This window comes from Crocuta crocuta, unplaced genomic scaffold (assembly GCF_008692635.1).
Source record: "Crocuta crocuta isolate KB4526 unplaced genomic scaffold, BGI_CrCroc_1.0 scaffold139, whole genome shotgun sequence".
Taxonomy (NCBI): domain Eukaryota; kingdom Metazoa; phylum Chordata; class Mammalia; order Carnivora; family Hyaenidae; genus Crocuta; species Crocuta crocuta.
In genome coordinates this window covers 6,515,788-6,538,775 of record NW_027533258.1, presented here as the reverse complement: position 1 = coordinate 6,538,775, position 22,988 = coordinate 6,515,788, and the positions used below count along the sequence as shown (strand labels likewise).

The 22,988-nt window shown below is 47.5% G+C and overlaps 1 protein-coding gene across 1 annotated transcript in view; it reads right to left on the bottom strand.

Annotated features, from left to right (window-relative positions):
• Positions 1–22,982, bottom strand: part of ZNF18 (zinc finger protein 18) — a 36,019-nt gene extending 13,037 nt beyond the window's left edge. Inside the window, exons 1-6 of the mRNA XM_077746583.1 lie at positions 22,749–22,982; positions 10,559–10,677; positions 9,241–9,745; positions 7,337–7,526; positions 6,847–6,938; positions 44–128 (exon numbers count right to left, since the gene is read on the bottom strand). Of these exons, the coding sequence (XP_077602709.1) occupies positions 44–128; positions 6,847–6,938; positions 7,337–7,526; positions 9,241–9,630 (757 nt within the window). The 5' untranslated portion in view covers positions 9,631–9,745; positions 10,559–10,677; positions 22,749–22,982. The remainder of the gene's footprint in view (positions 1–43; positions 129–6,846; positions 6,939–7,336; positions 7,527–9,240; positions 9,746–10,558; positions 10,678–22,748) is intronic.
• Positions 22,983–22,988: the final 6 nt, after the last annotated feature.

Below are 22,988 nucleotides of genomic sequence, written 5' to 3'. Positions count from 1 at the left end.
GACACGGGAAACGTGCTCCCATGGGGGTGGCCCACGCCCTCACCTCCGGAGACCATCTTCCCGTAGGTCTCCAGCATGAGATCCCAGTACTGCTCCTTCTGGGCGGAATCCAGGTGCCTCCACTGCTCCTAGGAAACATGCAATGACATGACTCTGGTGGAGGCTTCTGAACCCAGCCTTCCCCACCCCCCCACTCCCCGCATAGGGAAGGGGAGGAAAGCAGGCCTGTGCCCTCGCCGCCTGGCCATCAGACGATCTAAGGAATCACGGTTCAAGGGAAGAGGCCAAGGGGAAACTACATTCCTCTTGTCAGTGTTTCTTGCCCTGGTTAGAAAACATCTAGGGGCGCCTGGGTGGCTTAGTCGGNTTTAAGGGGGGGGGTGTTTTCTTTTTCACTTGCACATACGTAGGAGTGAAGAACACAGAAAGCAAAGTGGCCTTTTCTACCCTGTCCTTTTTTTTTTCTTGCTTTCTTTTTTAAAATATTTTGAGAAAAAGAGAGAGAAAGTGAGAGCGTGAAGGAGGAGCAGAGGGAGAGGGAGAATCCCAAACAGACTCCACACTGTCGGCACAGAGCCCGAGGCGGGGCTTGATCTCACCAATCGTGAAAGCATGACCTGAGCCGAGATCAAGAGTTTGATGCTTGGGGCACCCGGGTGGCTCAGTTGGTTAAAGGACCAACTTAGGCTCAGGTCATGGTCTTGCAGTTTTTGAGTTCAAGCCCCGCCTCGGGCTCTGTGCTCTCAGTGGGGAACCCACTTTGGATCCTCTGTCTCCCCCTCTCCTGTTCTCTCTCTCTCAAATATAAATAAAAATTTAGAGGGAAAAAAAAAAGAGTTGGATGCTTCACCAACTGAGCCACCCAATCACACCTTCTTTTAACTCAATGCTTTTAAGAGAGGTCTTTGAACAGTAGGAGTCTGATATTCCCAACAGTTCATTAAAATCTGGAAATTCATGTGGTGCCTGGGTGGCTCAGTCGTTAAGCATCTGACTTCAGCTCAGGTCATGATCTCACAGTTCACTGGTTTGAACCCCAGGTGGGGCTCTGTGCTGACAGCTCAGAGCCTGGAGCTGCTTCAGATTCTGTCTCCCTCTCTCTGTCCCAGCCCTGCTCACTCTCTCTCTCTCTCTCTCTCTCTCTGTCTCAAAAACAAACATTAAAAAAATTTTTTAATCTGGAAATTCAAGAGGGAAAAGAAGTTAAAAGGGAATTTGTTAGAAAAGCAGGTGCAAAGCAGCAACTGGGTGGGAGTCGTCCACAAGAAGTCGGATGCGACAGAGCCTCCCTGCAACAGGTGGGGGGGTTCAGGGCAGGGACAGAGGGCACTCGTGGAGCCTCCCCAACAGTGTGAGACTAAAGTCTAACGTCAGGCCGGTTTTCCGTCCACTTAGTGGAAAATCGATGGGTCCTCTGGAGCAAGNGAGCGCAGCCCGGGAGCCCGGGAGCCCCGGAGCCCCGCGCCCAGGACGCAGCAGGCCCCCGGCGCACGTCGTGTGCGGCCTACGGGACCCCCGGCCTCGCAGGATCGCAAGGGTTTGCACCGAGAATCGGGGGATTCTGCCCTCTTTCAGGAACCCCGAGGTCGAGAGGCATCCATTATTACGAACAGCCAGGCTACAGGGAGCAAACTGCGGAGGGCGAGTAAGGAAACGGGCTGTTGTGCGCACGCAGTGCGCTCGGGAGAAGCTACTCTCAGGCCCGAGTCCAGTCCGCCTCGTAGCATATCAGGGGGAAGGAGAAAGGCCTGAAAAAGAATGGTTTACCAAAAAGTCTGCAAGTAGCAGATAACTCAGCAAAAAGTTTAAAAAGAAATAGAGGGGTTGGATATTTTTAGGATAAAACTGTGAAAAGTGACAGATGTATTTCACAATATACTTAAGTATTAACTAACCACATTTTTAATTTTAATTTTATTTTTTTAAATTTCTTATAGTTTATTTTTGAGACAGAGAGAGACAGCGTGAGCAGGGGAGGGTCAGAGAGGGTCAGAGAGGGAGACACAGAATCTGAACAGGCTCCAGGCTCTGAGCTGCCAGCAGAGCCCCACGCGGGGTTCGAACCCACAAAGCGTGAGATCCATGACCTGAGCTGAAGTCAGATGCTCAATGTACTGAGACACCCAGGCGCCCCTTAATTTGAATTTAAATTTAAAATTTTCAACTTTGGGGGCACCTGGGTGGCTCAGTCAGTTCAGTGTCCAGCTACTGATTTCGGCTCAGGTCACGATCTCATGGTTCGTGAGACTGAGCCCCACATCAGGCTCCGTGCTGACAGCAAGGAACCTGCTTGAGATTCTCTCCCTCGCTCTCTGCCCCTCTCCCATGCTCGCTCGCTCTCTCCCTCTCTCTCTCTCAGAATAAATAAACAGGGGCGCCTGGGTGGCTAAATTGGTTAGGCGCCAGACTTCAGCTCAGGTCAGCGTCTTGTGGCTCACGAGTTCGAGCCCCACGTCGGGCTCTGTGCTGACAGCTCAGAGCTTGGAGCCGCTTCAGATTCTGTGTCCCCCCCTCTCTCTCTGCTCCTCCCCCGCTGGCGCTGTCTCTCAAAAGTCAATAAACATTAAAAGAATTTTTTAAATAAAAAAATAAACTTAAAAAAAATAAGAAATAAAAAATAACATTTCCGATTTTGAAAGTTCAGACCTGAACTGCACCTATCTCGCTCGCCTGCGAATGAAGCCACCCTAACAGCCCCCGAGGGGAACCGTCCGAGCGCACGCTGACCCCGGGCTCCTCGGCCGTCACGACCAGGGACACAGGCCCTTGCTGCGCCCCCGGCAGAGACGGNGGGACACGGGGCCCAGGCCGGGGGAGCCGGAGGGGACCTGCCGAGCTCGGCACAGGGCGGCGAAGAATCGCTGCCGCCACCAGAATCCTCAAGGGCCACAGTCCGCGCGTTCAGAGCGCAGAAAAGGCGCTTCGGGGCTTCTCTAAACCCTGCACCTGCGCTCGCAGCCGCGGAGCCACTCGGGGAAGGGCCAAGAAGCCAGGAGTGTGTGAATAAACGCCCTCCACAGGCAGGCCACCCCCCACACCCACCCGCCCTGCCCTCACTTTCACAAGAGGAGAAATCCTCGCCCTGACCTGGAAGGACACAACTGTGGAATCCCATGGAAAGCTACTCTCCATCTTGTGTGGAGACGGCGCCACCTTGTGGGCCCAGGAGGCGCTGCCGCAGCGGACAGCCCACAGGTCGGATCCTGCGCCGCGTTCCCCTCCCAAAATCTGAGACACAGGACGGTGAGAAAACGCGTCCCCGAGTCCGCGTGAGGCTCTCACTCACTCCTGGTTTCTAACCATGAATCTGCGTGGGGCGCTACCCGACTATTCTCGCATTGTACACGAGGCTCCCAACCTATCAAGGAGATTCAAGGGAGTGATCACGTCTATTTTAAGATCCCCTTCACTTAAAAAGCATCCACTAAACGTCAAGGTCTTCTGGTGCACGTGGCTCTCGTTAGAGTTTGGAGCGGGGCTGCTGGGACTGGTTAGGAATGACTTTTGTTTGTTTGGATCGAGGGGCTGTTGATCAGTTATCTGCTAAACACAGGGAAATGCGGACAGACACAGGCATGGTGATGCGAGGGAACAATCCAGAACGAGTCATGGTCAGTGTGGTGGCGTAGTGTTTAGTGAATGCTTCATTCTACGAGCTGAAAGATATTCACAAATTGTGCAGACCTCTCAGAGGAATACTCTGTACTTACTACAGAAGCAGCAACAATAATCCTCACGTCTGCTTGAAATATTTCACAGAGTCCCCAAATCTTCTGCACTATAAGACCTCCTGAAAATCTGGTTTCCAGGTACCTTGACAGTAGTTAGCCAGGTACCCAAGTCACTGAAAAGCTCTGTCCTGCTCCTGACCTGTCCCATCCCTGTCGCCAGGGGAGACTGTGAAGCTGGTATTCTGGTCTCTACAGCCTGGAGCTTATGCCTGGCTTGAGCACATCACCACCAGCCTCCGGCCTCCCTCCCTCACCTTCTCTAGAGGACCCCCGGAGGCAAGTCCCACGGGTTCCCCAAGGTTTGAAACAGCACTTTGATCAAGGAGTACAGGTTCCAGAAAAAGCTGGGTTTTTTTAAGTCTTTAAAATAACTTTTAAATGTTCTTTTAGGGGCGCCTGGGGGGCTCAGTCGGTTAAGCGTCCGACTTCGGCTCAGGTCATGATCCCACAGTCTGTGAGCTCAGGCTCTGCATCGGGCTCTGTGCTGACAGCTCAGAGCCTGGAGCCTGCTTTGGATTCTGTGCCTCCCTCTCTCCCTGCCGTCCCTGCTCGCGCTGTCTCTCTCTCTCTCTTTCAAAAATAAACATTAAAAAATTTTTTTTAAACCAAAAGTGAGGAGACAAATCAGGTGACCCTGCAGTGGCCGAACTCACTGCCCAGAGCCAGCAGCCCAGGAAGCACAGGCAGGGGGTCCCAGGCCGAGCCAGGCAGCCCCCTCCTCCTAGAGTCGGGGGAAGAAACTCAAAGTTTGGGAGACGAAGGCGGCTACAGTCAGTAGGGCGGCACACCAGAATGGGGAGCTGAACAGAGTGAAGGCTCCGGAGATCTCCAGGGGGTCCCCCTTGGGTCTGGGAAAGAGCCTGCAAGAGAAGCAGAGCAAACAGTGCTGGCGGGTGGCACTTTCCTCCGGCCAGAGCGCAAGACCTCGTCACCAACCAGCGTCGGGCACAGGACACGGGGTGGGAAGAACTAGCCCAGACTAAAGACTTCTCTCTGGTGCCTTAACACTACGTCCAAGTAACTAAATCACATCCCAGAGCAAAGCTCAAGAACATTTATAGGGGGCACCCGGGTGGCTCAGTCAGTTAAGCGTCCAATTCTTGCTTCGGCTCAAGTCATGACCTCACAGTTCGTGGATTCAAGGCCCAATCAGGCTCCACGCTGACAGTACAGAACCTGCTTGGGATTCTCTCTCTGCTCCTCTCCTCTGCTCACACACCACTCTCTTTCAAAATAAATAAATTTGCGGCACCTGCGCGGCTCAGTCAGTTAAGTGTCCAACTCTTAATTCAGCTCAGGTCACGATCTCACAGTTCGTGAGTTTGAGGCCCAAGTCTGGCTCAGTGCTGACAGATTGGGATTCAATCTCCCCCTCTCTCTGGCCCTCCTCACTCATGCACATGCTTGCTCTCTCTTGCTCTCAAAAATCAATAAATAAATATTTTTAAAAAATAAACAGGGACACCTGGATGGCTCAGTTGGTTGAGTGTCTAACTTGGACTCAGGTCATGATCTCAGTTTTTCGTTTCGAGCCCTACATTGGGCTCTGTGTTGACAACTCAGAGCCTGGAGCCTGCTTCAGATTCTGTGTCCCATTTCTGTCTACCCCTCCCCTGCTCATACTCCATTTCTCTCACTCTGAAAAATAAACATTAAAAATTTTTTTAATAAAAATAAACATAGAAAAAAAAACTTTTATAGGAATGCCAAAACACTCAGCACCTAACAAGGTAAAATTCACACCTGACATCCCATCAAAGGTTGCTGGGCATGGTAAGTAGCAAGAAAGCACCTCACAATGAGATCAATCAATCGATCCATCAAAACCAACTTAGAAATGACACAGTTGACAGATTAGTAGACATTAAAACAGACATTATAGCCATATTCTGTATGTTCAAGAAAATGTAGGACAGACAGAATATGTTAAGTATAGATGTGAAAAATGTGATGAAGTCTCAATTCAAACTTCTAGATATGAAAAAGACAAAAAATACCCTGGATGGAGTTAACAGCGGACCAGACAAAGCAGAAGAAAAGATTAGTGAACTGGAAGACATATAAACAGGAAGTATCCAAAATGAAACATAGAGATTTTTTTTTTAACGATAGAGAAGAGCCTCAGTCAGCTCTGGGACAACCCACAGAGCTCTAATGTGCATACACACGTTATCATCACACACAGTCCACGTGCGGGTTATTCTCAAAGTCCGCAAAGAAGTGAAGAAGGGAGACAGAAGATAGTCGAAGAGATGTTGGAGAAAATTTTCCAAATTTGATGAAAACTGTAAAGTCACAAATCCAAGAATCCCAATGAATCCCAAGCACAAGAAACATGAAGAAAATGACTCTAAGATCATCCATTGTAGTCAAACCGCTAAAAATCACTGAGAAAATATTGAAAGAAGCAAGAAAAACATTACATTACATGCAGAAGAATGAAGCTATGAGTACAGATGCCATGGCTCGGTGTTGTATACAATTCTAGAAGATGCAAGCTGATGCACGGTGACAGAAAGCAGCTCAGCGGGACTTGGGATCTCGGCCCTGGGGGCAGCGGGGGCAGGAGGGAGGGGTCACAATAGGGCAAAAGGAAACCTTGGGCCTCACAGGTACGTTCACCATCCTGCCTGCGGTCACGGTGTCACACGTGTGTATACGTGTCAAAAAACTTACCAAACCGCACACTTGAAATATGTGCGGTTTACCGTTAGGTGACTGCACCTCCATAGAGTTGGGGGGGTCGCCTGGCCCAAGTTACAGGTATCCGTTCAAAATCTCAAACTGACACCCACGGGGGAGGCCGAGAGCAGGAAATGGAGCCTTTCCTCGGCGTAACCGCCGTCCGGGAACAGGAGGAACAGGCGGCCGCTTCACAGGCACCTCTTCCAGGAAGAGTGGTGCAGACTCCATGATCGAGAGGACGGTCACTACGGCTTCTGCCTCAGGAGAGATACCGGGACTCGGGTTCCATTCCGGGTGCGCGTTCCTGGTGCCCCTGCTAGGCTGTCCTCTCTACTCTGCTTCCGACAACACGCTTCCGACAACACGTCCCCTTTCCGCGCGCCCGCCTGGAGCCCGGCGCGGGGGTCAGAGAGGCAGGCAGCCGGCTCACCTGCGGAGCTGCTTGGAGGAAGGAGGCCCCCAGGTCCTGGTCTCCCACCAGCCTTTCCTCCGGGGCGGCAGCAGGCGCACCAACGGCCACGGCTGCAGAGAGGAGCATAAGGTTTGAAGACTCTGGGTGTCGTCGCAAACCACTCCCCGGAAGGCGCAGGGGAAATCGTACACATCAGAACTGGTCCCCGTCCCCCCCACTCCCCCCAACAAACCTCAGTTCCTCTGACCTTCCCAACAGTCTCACCCACGGTTTCCTCCTCCTTCCTCACAACCAAATCCCACGTGGCCCGGCCCAGCCGTGCAGGAGACTCACAGACCAAACCTCCCACCAGAGGGACTCGCTGGGTCTGCCCCATCTCCAAACTTTCTAGAGACACTGAAATCTGGCAGCAATCACCGTCACCTCAGCCTCGGGCCGACCAACCACAGTCCCCAAATCTCCCCGAGGACACAGCACACCCATATCACCACAGGGAAGCGCCCCGCACCTAATTCTTGCTCCACGTCCAACTCCTCTTTGACGGCACAGCTGGGAGGCTCCCTGGGGCCAGAGGGGGCGCCCCGAGGGCCCAGCTCCTGAGGCCCCACTCCAAGATGGTGCCCCACTTCCCCCACTTGGCAGCTTGCACCGTCCATCTTCTCCGACAGGATGTCCTGTCCCAGAACTTGGATGCTGATCTAGAGGCCACACAGAATTAATTACTGAAAGATCCAGAATGAGGTGGGTGCTCTGAAAGAAACAGAGCCAATGCTCTAGGACAGATCACAGGCCAGTCCTTGGGGACACGGGGCAGGGGAAGAGGAAAACTAGCTTTTCTGTCTAGACCAGCAGGAAGCCGTGAGGAAAACAGCCAGAGAGAGGCCAAAAGCTGAGCCTGATTCAGGCCTGGGAGGCCTTCAAGACACGCCATCGAGAGGTATCTGGGGGGCTCAGTCAGTTGAGCGTCCGACTTCGGCTCAGGTCACTATCCCCCAGTCTGTGAGCTCAGGCTCCACATCAGGCTCTGTGCCGACATCCCGGGGCCTGGAGTCTGCTTCGGATTCTGTGTCTCCCTCTCTCTCTGATCCTCCCCTGCTCGCCCTCTGTTTCTGTCTCTCTCTCTCTCTCAAAAATAAGTAAATGTTTAAAAAATTTTTTTAAAAAATAAAAAGGTCATCAACAATGTGTTTCCACTGGAGAGTCCCCACCGATGAGAACTCAGCGTCCTCCGGACTCCAGTCACCTTGGTGTAAAGACGGAACGCGACATAAAGCTGTAACCTCTATTTGTAACGGTGAGGAAGTGCTCAGAGTCCCAGGGGGCCTTAGAATTAGGGGGGATCTGGGGACACACTGATGCGATATAATAAGAAATATGGATTTGGTCTCTGTCCCAGGTGCTGGACACAGAGTTCCTAAAACCCTTGGAATTGCCCTAAAGGGAGTGACGGCAGCAATTCTGTTATTCACGATGAGCCCCTCTCAACCACACCTGAGTTGATGTTAAGCAGGTGACGCTCGGTGGCCCCCAGATAGCTTCAGGACAGGAGCCCAACGTGTGATCAGAGGATCGACCTCGCAGCCCCAGCCCTCTACCGCTAAGGAAGGGAGAGGGGCTGGAGATTTTCAGTCACCAACAGTCAATGATTAATCTCTCGTGCCTCAGTAACGAAGCCTCCACCAAACTCCCTAAACGGTGGGGTTGGGGGAGCCTCTGAGTTGGTGAACACACAGAAGTACTGGGGGATGGGGGTGCAAGCCCGGAGAGGCCACGGAAGCCCCACGCCATCCCTGTTTTCTCCAGGCTCTTTATCATAAATCAGTGAGTGTAAGCAGTGCTTTCCCAAGCTCTGTGAGTCATTCACTTTCGAACCCGGGAACCTGCAAATGTACAGCCAGTCGGTTGTTCAGGACAGTTGGCCTGTGTGACCTGTGACCGGTGTCTGAAACATAGGAGCGTTCTTGTCAGACTGACCCTTATCCCACTGGGTGTGCCAACCCCAGAATATTGGTGTCACGTTTGAATGGACTTGTAAGACACCTGACTGGTAGCAGGAAGTTGGAGAAGAAGGGCGCCTGGGGTGTTCAGTTTGTTAAGGGTCCAACTTCAGCTCAGGTCATGATCTCGCAGTTGATGGGTTCCAGCCCTGCGTTGGGCTCTGTGCTGACAGCTCGGAGCCTGGAACCTGCTTCGGATGCTGGGTCTCCCTCTCTCTCTGCCCCTCCCCTGCTCACGCTCTGTCTCTCAAAAATAAGTAAAATATTAAAAAAGAAGAAGAAAAAAGTTGGGAGAACTGGTTGTTAGTGTGGAAAACTACACACACCGAGTCAGGAGAAAGGACAAGACGCCCGGTGAGACCCCACGGGGGCCCAGGGCCCCGCACTTCGCCGGCAGGCAACGCCCCCTGCTTACCCACCGCCACAGTCTCTGGGGGTCTCCCTTCAAGCTCTCCACGAGGGTCACGGCCTCCTCGCCGCTGCCCGGGCGCTGCGTCCGCACCCACATCTGCAGCTCCCCGGGCAGGATGGTCAGGAACTGCTCCAGCATCAGGATCTCCAGGATCTGCTCCTTCGTGTGGACCTCCGGCTGCAGCCACTGGAAGCACAGCTCCCGAAGCTGCCTCAGCGTCTCGTGGGGCCCGGACGCCACCTGGTACCGAAACTGCCGGAAGAGCCGGCGCGCGGCCTCGGGATTGGAGAGGTCCCCTCGGGGCACCGCGTCTGCTCCGGACAACGGGGACTCCTCAGCCTTGGCCAGCGGTGCCAGCAGGGCCAGGGCCTGCCCCAGGTCGACAGGCATCATCTGGCTTGGTAGGTCCTTGGGGGCGAAGTGGTTCCCGGGTGGGGCTGTTTCTGCGGAGAACCAGGCCGTCACCGAGGCTCTGGCGGGGACACTGGAGAGGGACAGTGAGCCTGTGCTGGACAGGGAAGGACAGAGTATCGGTAAGAACAAATTCACATGTCCTACTTGGGAACCGGCGGATCTACGATTCTACCATGAAAGACCAGAAACCCGAAGCCACCGAGCGAGTCGCTAACGCCGTCTCTACACTGGCATCTTCATTCACCCAGACCGTTTTACAACAGTCTCTCCTGGTCTTCAAAGGCCCAGACCAAGGAGAAGAATGAAATGCACCACAGGAAGCGCTTCCGCTCCCGGTTTCCAAGTAAATGGCTGTTCCGCACGACACTCCCTTATCGGCACCCGTTAGTCCGCAGACTACAAAGTAAAGCTGGACCAAGACACCATCAACGCCCTAGAAGGGCTGATGCTGAAACGATGTGATGCTTCCATAACAACTATGCGGTTAAGGGGAACAAATTAATTCCTTCCCAGGGACGTTCCCAGGTGACCTCTTTTGAGGCTGGCATGGAGGACTAGACCACTGGGGACTGATGAGAAACCTGTCCCAGCTGAAGTGTTCAACCTTGAGCTTGGAGAAGGCTGAGAACCAACAATAACCACCTCAAAAACCTTCCTCTGGCCTTGAACTGTACTGTATGACATCTGGTCTAAATATCTGGAAGACAGCAACTAGGCTAGTGGAAAAAGAAATGTTAAGTGACCAAGTTAGTATTCAGAAATGTTTAAAGGATCATGCACTATTTCTAGTTAACTGTCTTGCAGTTAATCCTAATATTGGACTATTGGGTCAATCCTTAAATGTTATAAAAGAGCTCCAGGCCACCATCCCTCCATAAACTAACTGTAACCATAAAAACATACACACCCAATCACTCAATCTGTCAGGCTTCATCAGAGATCTTTATAATACTCCAGCTTTTAGTAGCTGCTTTTGTCTTGTGGTGTAAGGAATGTCTTCCTTCCTAGCACTCCAAACAATTCATCCTATGTCAGAAAATCATTTAAAAACTATAAGTAAAAAATAGAATAAAATAAAACATTTCAGGCAAAAAAGCAAAGGGTAAGGGGCACCTAGTGGCGCAGTTAAGCATCCAACTTTTCACTTCGGCTCAGGTCATGATCTCATGGTTTGTGTGTTTGAGTCCCACACTGAGCTCTGTGCTGACAGGGCGGGGCTTCTTGAGATTCTCTCTTTCTCTCCCCTTCCCAGCTGGTGTTCTCTCTCTCTCAAATAAATAAATATTTAAAAAAAAAAAAAAGACAAGAGGTAAAAAAAGGATTAAAGGATTAATCCAGAGGCATTTGGGTGGCTCAACTGGGCTGAGCATCTGACTTCAGCTCAAGTCATGATCTCATGGCTCGTGAGTTCAAGCCCAGCGCTGAGCTCTGTGCTGACAACTCAAAGCCTGGAGCCTGCTTCAGATTCTGTGGCTCCCTCTCTCTCTGCCACTCCTCCTGTTCATGCTCGGTCTCTCTCTCAAAAATAAATAAACATTTAAAAAATGTTGTTAATAAATTAAAGGTTAATCCAGTATCATAGGGTTCACATGTGGACTTCATTGCCCTTATTTGTTTGGTTCAAAAAGAAACCCACATATTTTGTTCATTTATTCCAACAGAAGCCAGGGTGCAGGGCTGATCATGTGCTCAGTAAACATGTGTTTGGGTAATTCTGCTTCTGGCCACAGCAGAGGACCTGGCAGTAGACGCACCCATCCATGGTACAGAACTGCAGCAAACATTTAGGGCAACCGCTCTTCAGCACAAGACACCCGGCATGCACGAATGAGTCCCCGAGAGAAGAACGCCTCACGGGGAAGAGGCCCGCCATCATCCTGGCTGTCTGCACGGCAACGGCAACGGTGCAGGATGCTGGAACTCGGGCGGGGTTCAGTGGTCTCACCGCACTGAGGGGGGAGAGATCAGAACGTGGAGCTGCGGTAGTGTCTGGAGTCTGAACAGGGCAGTGGAGAGAAGGGTAGTGTCTGGAGTCTGAACAGGGCAGTGGAGAGAAGGGTAGTGTCTGGAGTCTGAACAGGGCAGTGGAGAGAAGGGTAGTGTCTGGAGTCTGAACAGGGCAGTGGAGAGAAGGGTAGTGTCTGGAGTCTGAACAGGGCAGTGGAGAGAAGGGTAGTGTCTGGAGTCTGAACAGGGCAGTGGAGAGAAGGGTAGTGTCTGGAGTCTGAACAGGGCAGTGGAGAGAAGGGTAGTGTCTGGAGTCTGAACAGGGCAGTGGAGAGAAGGGTAGTGTCTGGAGTCTGAACAGGGCAGTGGAGAGAAGGGTAGTGTCTGGAGTCTGAACAGGGCAGTGGAGAGAAGGGTAGTGTCTGGAGTCTGAACAGGGCAGTGGAGAGAAGGGTAGTGTCTGGAGTCTGAACAGGGCAGTGGAGAGAAGGGTAGTGTCTGGAGTCTGAACAGGGCAGTGGAGAGAAGGGTAGTGTCTGGAGTCTGAACAGGGCAGTGGAGAGAAGGGTAGTGTCTGGAGTCTGAACAGGGCAGTGGAGAGAAGGGTAGTGTCTGGAGTCTGAACAGGGCAGTGGAGAGAAGGGTAGTGTCTGGAGTCTGAACAGGGCAGTGGAGAGAAGGGTAGTGTCTGGAGTCTGAACAGGGCAGTGGAGAGAAGGGTAGTGTCTGGAGTCTGAACAGGGCAGTGGAGAGAAGGGTAGTGTCTGGAGTCTGAACAGGGCAGTGGAGAGAAGGGTAGTGTCTGGAGTCTGAACAGGGCAGTGGAGAGAAGGGTAGTGTCTGGAGTCTGAACAGGGCAGTGGAGAGAAGGGTAGTGTCTGGAGTCTGAACAGGGCAGTGGAGAGAAGGGTAGTGTCTGGAGTCTGAACAGGGCAGTGGAGAGAAGGGTAGTGTCTGGAGTCTGAACAGGGCAGTGGAGAGAAGGGTAGTGTCTGGAGTCTGAACAGGGCAGTGGAGAGAAGGGTAGTGTCTGGAGTCTGAACAGGGCAGTGGAGAGAAGGGTAGTGTCTGGAGTCTGAACAGGGCAGTGGAGAGAAGGGTAGTGTCTGGAGTCTGAACAGGGCAGTGGAGAGAAGGGTAGTGTCTGGAGTCTGAACAGGGCAGTGGAGAGAAGGGTAGTGTCTGGAGTCTGAACAGGGCAGTGGAGAGAAGGGTAGTGTCTGGAGTCTGAACAGGGCAGTGGAGAGAAGGGTAGTGTCTGGAGTCTGAACAGGGCAGTGGAGAGAAGGGTAGTGTCTGGAGTCTGAACAGGGCAGTGGAGAGAAGGGTAGTGTCTGGAGTCTGAACAGGGCAGTGGAGAGAAGGGTAGTGTCTGGAGTCTGAACAGGGCAGTGGAGAGAAGGGTAGTGTCTGGAGTCTGAACAGGGCAGTGGAGAGAAGGGTAGTGTCTGGAGTCTGAACAGGGCAGTGGAGAGAAGGGTAGTGTCTGGAGTCTGAACAGGGCAGTGGAGAGAAGGGTAGTGTCTGGAGTCTGAACAGGGCAGTGGAGAGAAGGGTAGTGTCTGGAGTCTGAACAGGGCAGTGGAGAGAAGGGTAGTGTCTGGAGTCTGAACAGGGCAGTGGAGAGAAGGGTAGTGTCTGGAGTCTGAACAGGGCAGTGGAGAGAAGGGTAGTGTCTGGAGTCTGAACAGGGCAGTGGAGAGAAGGGTAGTGTCTGGAGTCTGAACAGGGCAGTGGAGAGAAGGGTAGTGTCTGGAGTCTGAACAGGGCAGTGGAGAGAAGGGTAGTGTCTGGAGTCTGAACAGGGCAGTGGAGAGAAGGGTAGTGTCTGGAGTCTGAACAGGGCAGTGGAGAGAAGGGTAGTGTCTGGAGTCTGAACAGGGCAGTGGAGAGAAGGGTAGTGTCTGGAGTCTGAACAGGGCAGTGGAGAGAAGGGTAGTGTCTGGAGTCTGAACAGGGCAGTGGAGAGAAGGGTAGTGTCTGGAGTCTGAACAGGGCAGTGGAGAGAAGGGTAGTGTCTGGAGTCTGAACAGGGCAGTGGAGAGAAGGGTAGTGTCTGGAGTCTGAACAGGGCAGTGGAGAGAAGGGTAGTGTCTGGAGTCTGAACAGGGCAGTGGAGAGAAGGGTAGTGTCTGGAGTCTGAACAGGGCAGTGGAGAGAAGGGTAGTGTCTGGAGTCTGAACAGGGCAGTGGAGAGAAGGGTAGTGTCTGGAGTCTGAACAGGGCAGTGGAGAGAAGGGTAGTGTCTGGAGTCTGAACAGGGCAGTGGAGAGAAGGGTAGTGTCTGGAGTCTGAACAGGGCAGTGGAGAGAAGGGTAGTGTCTGGAGTCTGAACAGGGCAGTGGAGAGAAGGGTAGTGTCTGGAGTCTGAACAGGGCAGTGGAGAGAAGGGTAGTGTCTGGAGTCTGAACAGGGCAGTGGAGAGAAGGGTAGTGTCTGGAGTCTGAACAGGGCAGTGGAGAGAAGGGTAGTGTCTGGAGTCTGAACAGGGCAGTGGAGAGAAGGGTAGTGTCTGGAGTCTGAACAGGGCAGTGGAGAGAAGGGTAGTGTCTGGAGTCTGAACAGGGCAGTGGAGAGAAGGGTAGTGTCTGGAGTCTGAACAGGGCAGTGGAGAGAAGGGTAGTGTCTGGAGTCTGAACAGGGCAGTGGAGAGAAGGGTAGTGTCTGGAGTCTGAACAGGGCAGTGGAGAGAAGGGTAGTGTCTGGAGTCTGAACAGGGCAGTGGAGAGAAGGGTAGTGTCTGGAGTCTGAACAGGGCAGTGGAGAGAAGGGTAGTGTCTGGAGTCTGAACAGGGCAGTGGAGAGAAGGGTAGTGTCTGGAGTCTGAACAGGGCAGTGGAGAGAAGGGTAGTGTCTGGAGTCTGAACAGGGCAGTGGAGAGAAGGGTAGTATCTGGAGTCTGAACAGGGCAGTGGAGAGAAGGGAGCTTTGGCAGGGAGGGGCATGGTGGGGCAGAAGTCTGCGTGGGGTTTCCCTGTGAGCCTCTGGCCAAGGTTCGGACCGCACAGGGGCAGGATGAAAGTATGCAAAGTTTAACAGAGAGCAGCTGTTACAGGGTTAGGAGCAAAAGAGATGGGAAATAAATGCCAATCAGTGATGAGAGATATTGGAGTTTATGAACATTGAGAATGGAGAGCCTTTGTAATACCCAAGGCATACTGAGACGAGAAAGGCCACGTGTCAGGAGTGAATACTGTGCCCTAGAGTAAGACCTACTCTGAACTGGCCCTAAAAGAGCCTAGAGCTAAGGGATCCACAGAGGAAACCCAGCCTCCTGGTCTGGCCTAATCAAGTTAGAAGGAAGGCCTCAGGATATACTCTGGCCTTTCCAGAGAGATCTGTCCTCACAAGGCAAAAAAACAAGCTAACCTCAAGTCAAAGGTGATCGGTGAGTAACTCAACTCTTGCCAGAACAAAACTCAATACTGCTCAGAGGACGCAAACAAAATCCTCAGCATCTATACTGTGCCACTTACAATATTCAAGATGTAACCCAAAATTGTTAGACATTTAAAAACATGATAATGTGACTCAAAGTCATGGAAAAAACAGTCAGGAGAAACCAACCCAAAGATGGCCCAAGGACAGCAAGAAAAATATAGCCTCAACGAAAGAAGAGGTAGGGACATTCCATAGAGAAATCGAAATTATAAGAAAGAACCAAATGCAAATTCTAGGAAAAGAATTATCAACCCTGATTTCCACACCCGGTGAAAACATCTTTCAAAAATAAAAATTAATATAAAGATGTCTGCTTTTAGAATGTGTTCAAATTTAAGCAACCATCCCAACTAAATAGAGACTGCTATAAACATGATATACAAGCCCAATAGTTAACACAAATCAAAAACCTATCATAGATACACAAAAACTAAAGAGAAAGGAATCCAAACAGAACACTGCAAAACCCATCAAACCACAAGGGAAGAGAGGAAGAGAAGACAGCAACAGAGAACTACTACAAAAATAACAAGAAAATAATTAACAAAATAGCAATAAATATGTAACGATAACAATTACTTTAAATGGTCTAAATGCTCCAAATCAAAAGATACAGAGTAACTGAGTGAATTAAAAAAAACAAGACTCATCTATATGCTGCCTGTAATAGACTCACTTCAGACCTAAAGACACGCACTGATTGAAAGTGAAGGAATGAAAAAACATATACCATGCAAATAGAAGTGGGGGAAAAACAAAAAGCCAGAGTAGCAATACTATATCAGACAAAACGGACTTTAAAACAAAGACTGTTAACAACAGGCAAAGAAGGGCACAATATAATGATAAAGGGATCAATCTAACAAGTGAATGTAACATTTATAAATATTTATGCGACCCACATAAAAGCACCTAAATACGTAAAGCAAATATTAAAAGACATAAAGAGAAACTGACAGTCATATCATAATAATAGGGGACTTTAACACCTTACATACATCAATGGGTAGGATCATCCAGACATAAAATCAACAAAGAAACTGGCTTTAAACAACACACTAGGCCAGATGGAACTAAGAGATATGTACAGAACATTCCATTCAAAAACAGCAGGATACATTATTTCCTAGTGCACTTGGAACATTCTCCAGGGCATCACATGTTAGGTCACAAAACAAGTCTCAAAAAATTTAAAAAGACTAAAGTCATATCCTGCATCTTCTCTAACCACAAGTAGAAATTATAGGAAAAAATCTGGAGAGGACACAAACACATGCTACTTAACAATGAAGAGGCTAACCAAGACATCAAAGGGGTAATCGAGAAATACATGGAGACAAATGAAAGCACAACAACCCAAAGCCTTTGGGATGCAGCAAAAGCAGTTCTAAGAGGGAAGTTATAGCCATACAGGCCCACCTCAAGAAGAAAAATCTTAACTAAACAACCTGAACTCACACCTAAAGGAGTTAGAAAAAGAAGAACAAACAAAACCCGAAACGAGTAGCAGGAACAGAATACATTAAACCTTGGTTTGTGAGCATAATTTGTTCCAGAAACATGCTTGTAACCCAAAGCGCTTGTATATGAAAGTGAATTTCAAGGATCATTGGCTCAGTTGTGAGCATGTGATGTTCAGCATCACGAACGGCTCATATTGCAAGACATCGCTCGTTTATCAAGTTAAATTTTTAGAAATGTTGGCTCATCTTGAGGAACACTCACAGAACAAGTTACTCGTGATCCAAGGTTTCATTGTAATCAAGAGTAGAGCAGAAATAAAATAGAAACTAAAAAGCAATAGAAAAAGATCAATGAAACCAGGAGCTGGTCTTTTGAAAAGATCAACAAAATTGATAAATCTTTAGCCAGACTCATCAAAAAGGGGAATAAAATCAGAAATGGAAAGAAACATAATGACACCACATTAATACAAAGGATTACAAAAGAATATTGTGAACAATTATATGCCACCAAATTAAACAATCTAGAAAAAACTGGAGAGGGGGTGCCTGGTGGCTGAGTCGGTTGTGGGTCCAACTTTGGCTCAGGTCATGATCTCGCAGTTCGTGGGTTGGAGCCCCGCGTGGGGCTCTGTGCTGACAGCTAGTTCAGAGCCTGGAGCCTGTTTCGGATTCTTTGCCTCCCTCATTCTCTGACCCTCCCCAATTCACACTGTGTCTGTCTGTCTGTCTGTCTGTCTGTCTCTCTCTCTCTCTCAGAAATAAAGCATTAGAAAGTGTACTACCTAACAAAGTTAAAAAAAAAACCCACCTCTATCAACTGGTTCAATTTTTGCAAATCAATGTAATACATCACATTAACAAGAAAAAGAATTAAAACCATATGATCATTTCAACAGATGCCAAAAAAGCATTTGACAAAATACATCCATTCATGATAAAAACTCTCAACAAAGTGGATTTAGAGGGAACATACCTTAAAAGGGAAAGACCACATATGAAAAACCTGCAGCTAACATCATGCTCAGTAGTGAAAAACAGAAAGCTTTTCCTTTAAGATCAGTAACAAGACAAGGCTCTCCACTCCACTCACCACTTATATTCAACATCGTACTGGAAGTCTCAGCTGCAGCAATCAGACAAGGAAAAGGAATTTTAAAAAGGCATCCAAACTGGTAAGGAAGAAGTTAAACCATCACTGCTTGCACATGACATAATAGTACATATAGAAAACCCTAAAATCTACATGAAAAAACTATTAGAAGTGATCAATTATTTCAGTAAAGCTGCAGGATACAAAATTAGCATACAGAAATCGGTTGTGTTCCTATACACTAATAATGAAGTAGCAGAAAGAAAAATGAAGAAAACAATCCCATTTATAATTGCACGTAAAAGAACACAATAGTGGGGCACCAGCGTGGCTCAGTCGGTTAAACATCCAACTTCAGTTCAGGTCATGAGCTCAGGGTTGGGGAGTTCGAGCCCTGCATCGGTCTCTGTGCTGACAGCTCAGAGCCTGGAGCCTGCTTCAGATTCTGTGTCTCCCTCTCTCTCACCCTTCCCCTGTGTGCTCGCTGTCTCTCACATTTTTTAAATTTTTTAGAAAAAGAATATAATACCTAGGAATAAATTCAACAAAGGAAGAGAAAGACTTGTACTCTGAAAACTATAAGACATTGTTGAAACTAAAGATGATACAGAGAGAAAGATATACTACGCTCATGAACTGAAAAGAATATCATTAAAAAGCCCATGACACCCAACTCAATCTACAGATTCAGTGCAATCCCTATCAAAATACCCTATCAAAATACCTATTCCACAGGACTAAAACAAATAATCCTGAAGTGTGTATGGACAACAAATAGTCAAAGCAATCTTGAGAAAGAACAAAGCTAGAAGTATCTCTTATCCCAGGATTTCAAGATATATGACAAAGCTAGAACAATCCAAACAGCAGGGAACTGGCACAGCAACAGACACACAGATCAACGGAACAGGATAGAGAGTCTGGAAAAAAACCCACATCCGTGTGCTCAATTAACCTACAACAAAAGAGGCAAGAATATACAATGGGAAAAAGGCAATCTTCTCAATTAACGGTGCTGAGAAATGGAACAGCTACGTTCAAAAGAATGACACTGGACCGCTTTCTTACACCATACAAAAAATTAACTGAAAACAGATTAGAGACCTAAACGCGAGACTGAAACTATAAAACTCCTAAGGGAAACACAGGCGGTAATCTCTTGGACATCATCCTTAGCAACATATTTTTAGATATGTCTCCTCAGGCAAGGGAGACAAAAGGAAAAATAAACCATTGGGACGACACCAAAATAAAAAGCTTTTGCGCAATAGAAGAAACCATCAACAAAAAAGTTTAGGGGTCGATATCCGAAGTATATAAAGAACTTCCACTACTCAACCAATCAACCAATAAGGGGTTGATATCCAAAGTATATAAAGAACTTCTACTACTCAACCAATCAACCAATAAGGGGTTGATATCCAAAGTATATAAAGAACTTCTACTACTCAACACCCCCCCCCAAAAAAAATCCAATTAAAAAATGATCACAGGACCTAAACATTCTCCCAAAGACATAGAGAAGGCCAACAGAAACATGAAGAGATACTCGGTATCACGAATCATCAAGAAAATACAAATGAAAAACACAATGAGGTGTCACCTCGCACCAGTCAGAAAGGCTAATATTAAAAAGACAAGAAATAACACGTGTTGGCGAGGATGGCAAAGAGACCCTGTATACCATTGGTGGGAGTGCAACCATTGTGGAAAAATTAAAAAATAGAAACACCACATGATCCAATAATTCCACTACTGGTATTTACACAAAGAAAACAAAAACCCTAATTTGAAAAGATATATGCACCCCTCTGTTTACTGCAGCATTTACAATAGCCAAGATATGGAAGCAAACCCAAGTGTCCATGGATAGATAGATGAATGGATAAAGATGTAGTATATATACACAATGGAACACTACTCAGCCATAAAAAAAGAATGAGATCTTGCCACTTGCAACAACACTGTTGGGCCTGGAGGGCACTACCTAAGTACAATAAGTTGACAGAAATAGACACCATATGATTTCACTTATTTGTAGAATATGGAAAAAACAAAACAAATGAGCAAACAACAAAAACCAGACTCTTAAATACAGAGAACAAACTGATCATTGCAAACGGGAGGTAGGCAGGGGTTATAAACTAAACAGATAAAAGGGATTAAGAGCTACAAACTTCTGGGGGCGCCTGGGCGGGTTAGTCAGTTGATCTGGGCTCCACTCATGATGCCAGCGTGGTGGCATTGAGCCTCACATCGGGATCTACACTGAGCATGGGGCCAGTTTAAGATTCCCTCTCTTCCCCTCTGTCCCTCTTCCCTACTTCTGCCATGTCTCTCTCTCTAAATAAATAAACTTAAAAAAATGATACAAAGTTCCAGTTACAAACAAATAACTGAGATGAAAAATACAGCCTACAGAGTATAGTTAACAGTATTATAATAATGTTGTACGGTAACTACACTTACTGTGGCGGGCACTGAGTAATGTAGAGAATTGCCAAATGAATATGCTATACACCTGAAACTAACATAACATTGTATGCTGATTATACTTTAATAAAAAAATAAAAAGACATTTTTCAAATAAATAAGCTAGGAGTTTTTTTCTCCAGTGATTTATACATAAGAAATGCTAAAGGACACCTTTCCAGTTGAAGGGAAACTCAGATCTACAGAAAGGAATGAAGATCTCTAAAAATGGTAAACATATACTGAATAAATACAGAAATACTATGCCTTTATTTTTAACCTCCTTAAAAAGCAACTATTAAATAGAAAATAACAGTGTAAATAGGACGTAAGTAGAAGTAAATGACATAAATGTAGCACAAGGAGTGGGCATAAGGAATTGATCTGTTGTGAGGTTATTGTATTTATGAACTGATAAAAAAGGATATGAAGTGGGAAGTGAGTGGTGCTAAGTGTCAGGTGACAAATGGGAAATGCAAAGGTGTTAAATGAGAGGCAAGAAATAAACGTAAATTGTGATATAAAGTGGTATAAATATTAAAAGGGATCCCAATAAGCTAAAGTAAACTTTGATAATTTAAAAATGCATACAGCTAGATGTAAAAATATTATACAAAGAAGTATAGCTAAAAAAAACCAATAAAGGAGTCCCAAAAAACATACACTATCCCAAAATGCGATAAGAAAAGATCAAGAGAAGAATAAAAACCAGAAAGATCTAATGGGGAAAAACAGACAACTGGTAGACTAACACCCAACCATATCAGTAATTACATTAAATGTAAATGGGCGAAACATTTGAACTATAAGATAAAAACTGTCAAATTTAGAAATGCAAGACCCAATCTACAAGAGATATTTTATACATAAAGACACAGAGAGTTTGGAAATAAAATAATTAGGAAAAGAAATCGTATGCAAACAGCAAGCATACAAAAAATAGTACACTTATATTATTATCTGACCAAGAGACTTTAAGACAAAAAGAAGAGGAACATTCGATTATGATAAAGGGGTCTCTTCGTTTACAACACAAAACAACCCTGAACATATGTGCACCTAATACCAGCTCTATAAGGACAGATCCTCATAGCTGATCGAAGGAGTAAACAAAAACAAAAACAAAAAATCAGAAGGATACAGAAAATCTGAACACTGTAAACCAACTCACCAACTTGATCTAATTAACGTTCAGACTCAACCACTACAGGCTACACATTCAAGTGTATATGAATCATTCCCCGAAGCAGACCATAGGCATGATTAAGCTTCAAAAGACTGGAATCTCAAAGGGTATATGCTCAGACCATACTACAGTGAAATTAGAACTCAGTAACAATATCTTGAGAATGTCACTATATAGAAATTATTAAAAAACAAAACTCTTAACCTATGGCCAAAGAATGACAATGGAAATTAAAATGTTTTCATATTGATAGTGAAAACACAACATACCGAAACTTATAGAAAACCACCAAAGCTCTAGAGGAAAAATGTGCGGTTTTAAATAAACATGTCACAAAATTGAATAAATAAGCACCCTTCATTATCTAAATCGGTTTGGCTCCTGAGTTTTAAATAACAAGTAAAAAGATTTCAGAAAGCAAGAGACTGATGGGCATATTTATTCAGATTTATTTCCTTCCCGAATTAAAAGTTTAGATTACATTTTGGGAAAATGACATTTAGGGAAAATTATAAATCTTATACCTAAGCCTGATTTTAGTAATTATATCCTAACAAAATGCTAAGAAAAATGTCTCAACTAGTCCAAATTAAATTATGTTAAAGAGGGTGTAGTTTAGATCCCAATGAGTTCATGAGGACCTAAAAACATTTCAAGTAATCCCAGATGTGTAGTTCTGATCAAAATTCTAACAAATGAGAATGAACTTAAAATATACTCTTAAACGGGCACCTGGGTGGCTCAGCTGGTTAAGCATCTGACTTCCTCTCAGGTCATGATCTCTGGTTTGTGAGTTTGAGCCCCGCCGACGGGCTCTGTGCTGACAGCTCAGAGCCTGGAGCCTGTTTCAGATTCTGTGTCTCCCTCTCTCTCTGCCCCTCCTCTGCTCTCGCTCACACTCTTCTCTCTCTGCCCCTCCCCTGTTCACGCTCTCTCTCCCTCTTTCAAAAATAAACATTAAAAAATTTAAAAATATACATACTCTTAGGTAAGCATGCTTACCATGCACATACATACAAGCAGTCCTTTGTTGGGTACCTACTATTGAATTGACAAAGACTCTCCTTAAGCAAAATCTACTCAAACTCCCAAGTCCCCTTTGTGACTTGGCCTGACCTTTCAGCTCTGCCCTTGACCCTTTTTTAGTCCCGTTTCAGCAAGAATCTTGCTGAGTCCAGTTCAGGGAAAAGCGCTCATCTTTGAGACCCGGTCAAATTCTCCATCCTAACGTTGTGTATCTGACCATCCCTGATACCCGGTCAAAGTCCTTATCACTCTGGCCTGCCTTGGGCAAAACTCCAGGGCAGTGAGGTGGGCCCGTTCCCTCTGGCCGAGATGTTTCCTTAGTAATTTTCCATCCACCGATCCTCCCCGCCGAGCTCCCTGGCTATCTACTTCCCCCCTGGTCCCTGCTGCATTCAGAACCCAGCGTACTTTTCTCTCTGCGCCTGCAAAACCCCGATGTGGTCGGGCCCCTAAAGAAAGTCTGCCTTACGGTCTTCAAGGAGCCGTAGGAGTGATTTTGTCTCCAACAGCTACGCATCAGCTCCTTATTAGGCCCTGTTCCTGCCGTTTCTAATCTTGACCGATTAGCAACCGCTGATGCTCAGGTGGCCGGAACCCAGGAAGCTCCACGCGAGGCCTGTGCTCCGGGAAGGGGAGCCCCCAACGTTGGGGGATGTCGGGGGGCGGGTTTGGTTGGGGGCTGGGACAAGCGGCTGGCGAGTTAGGGGAG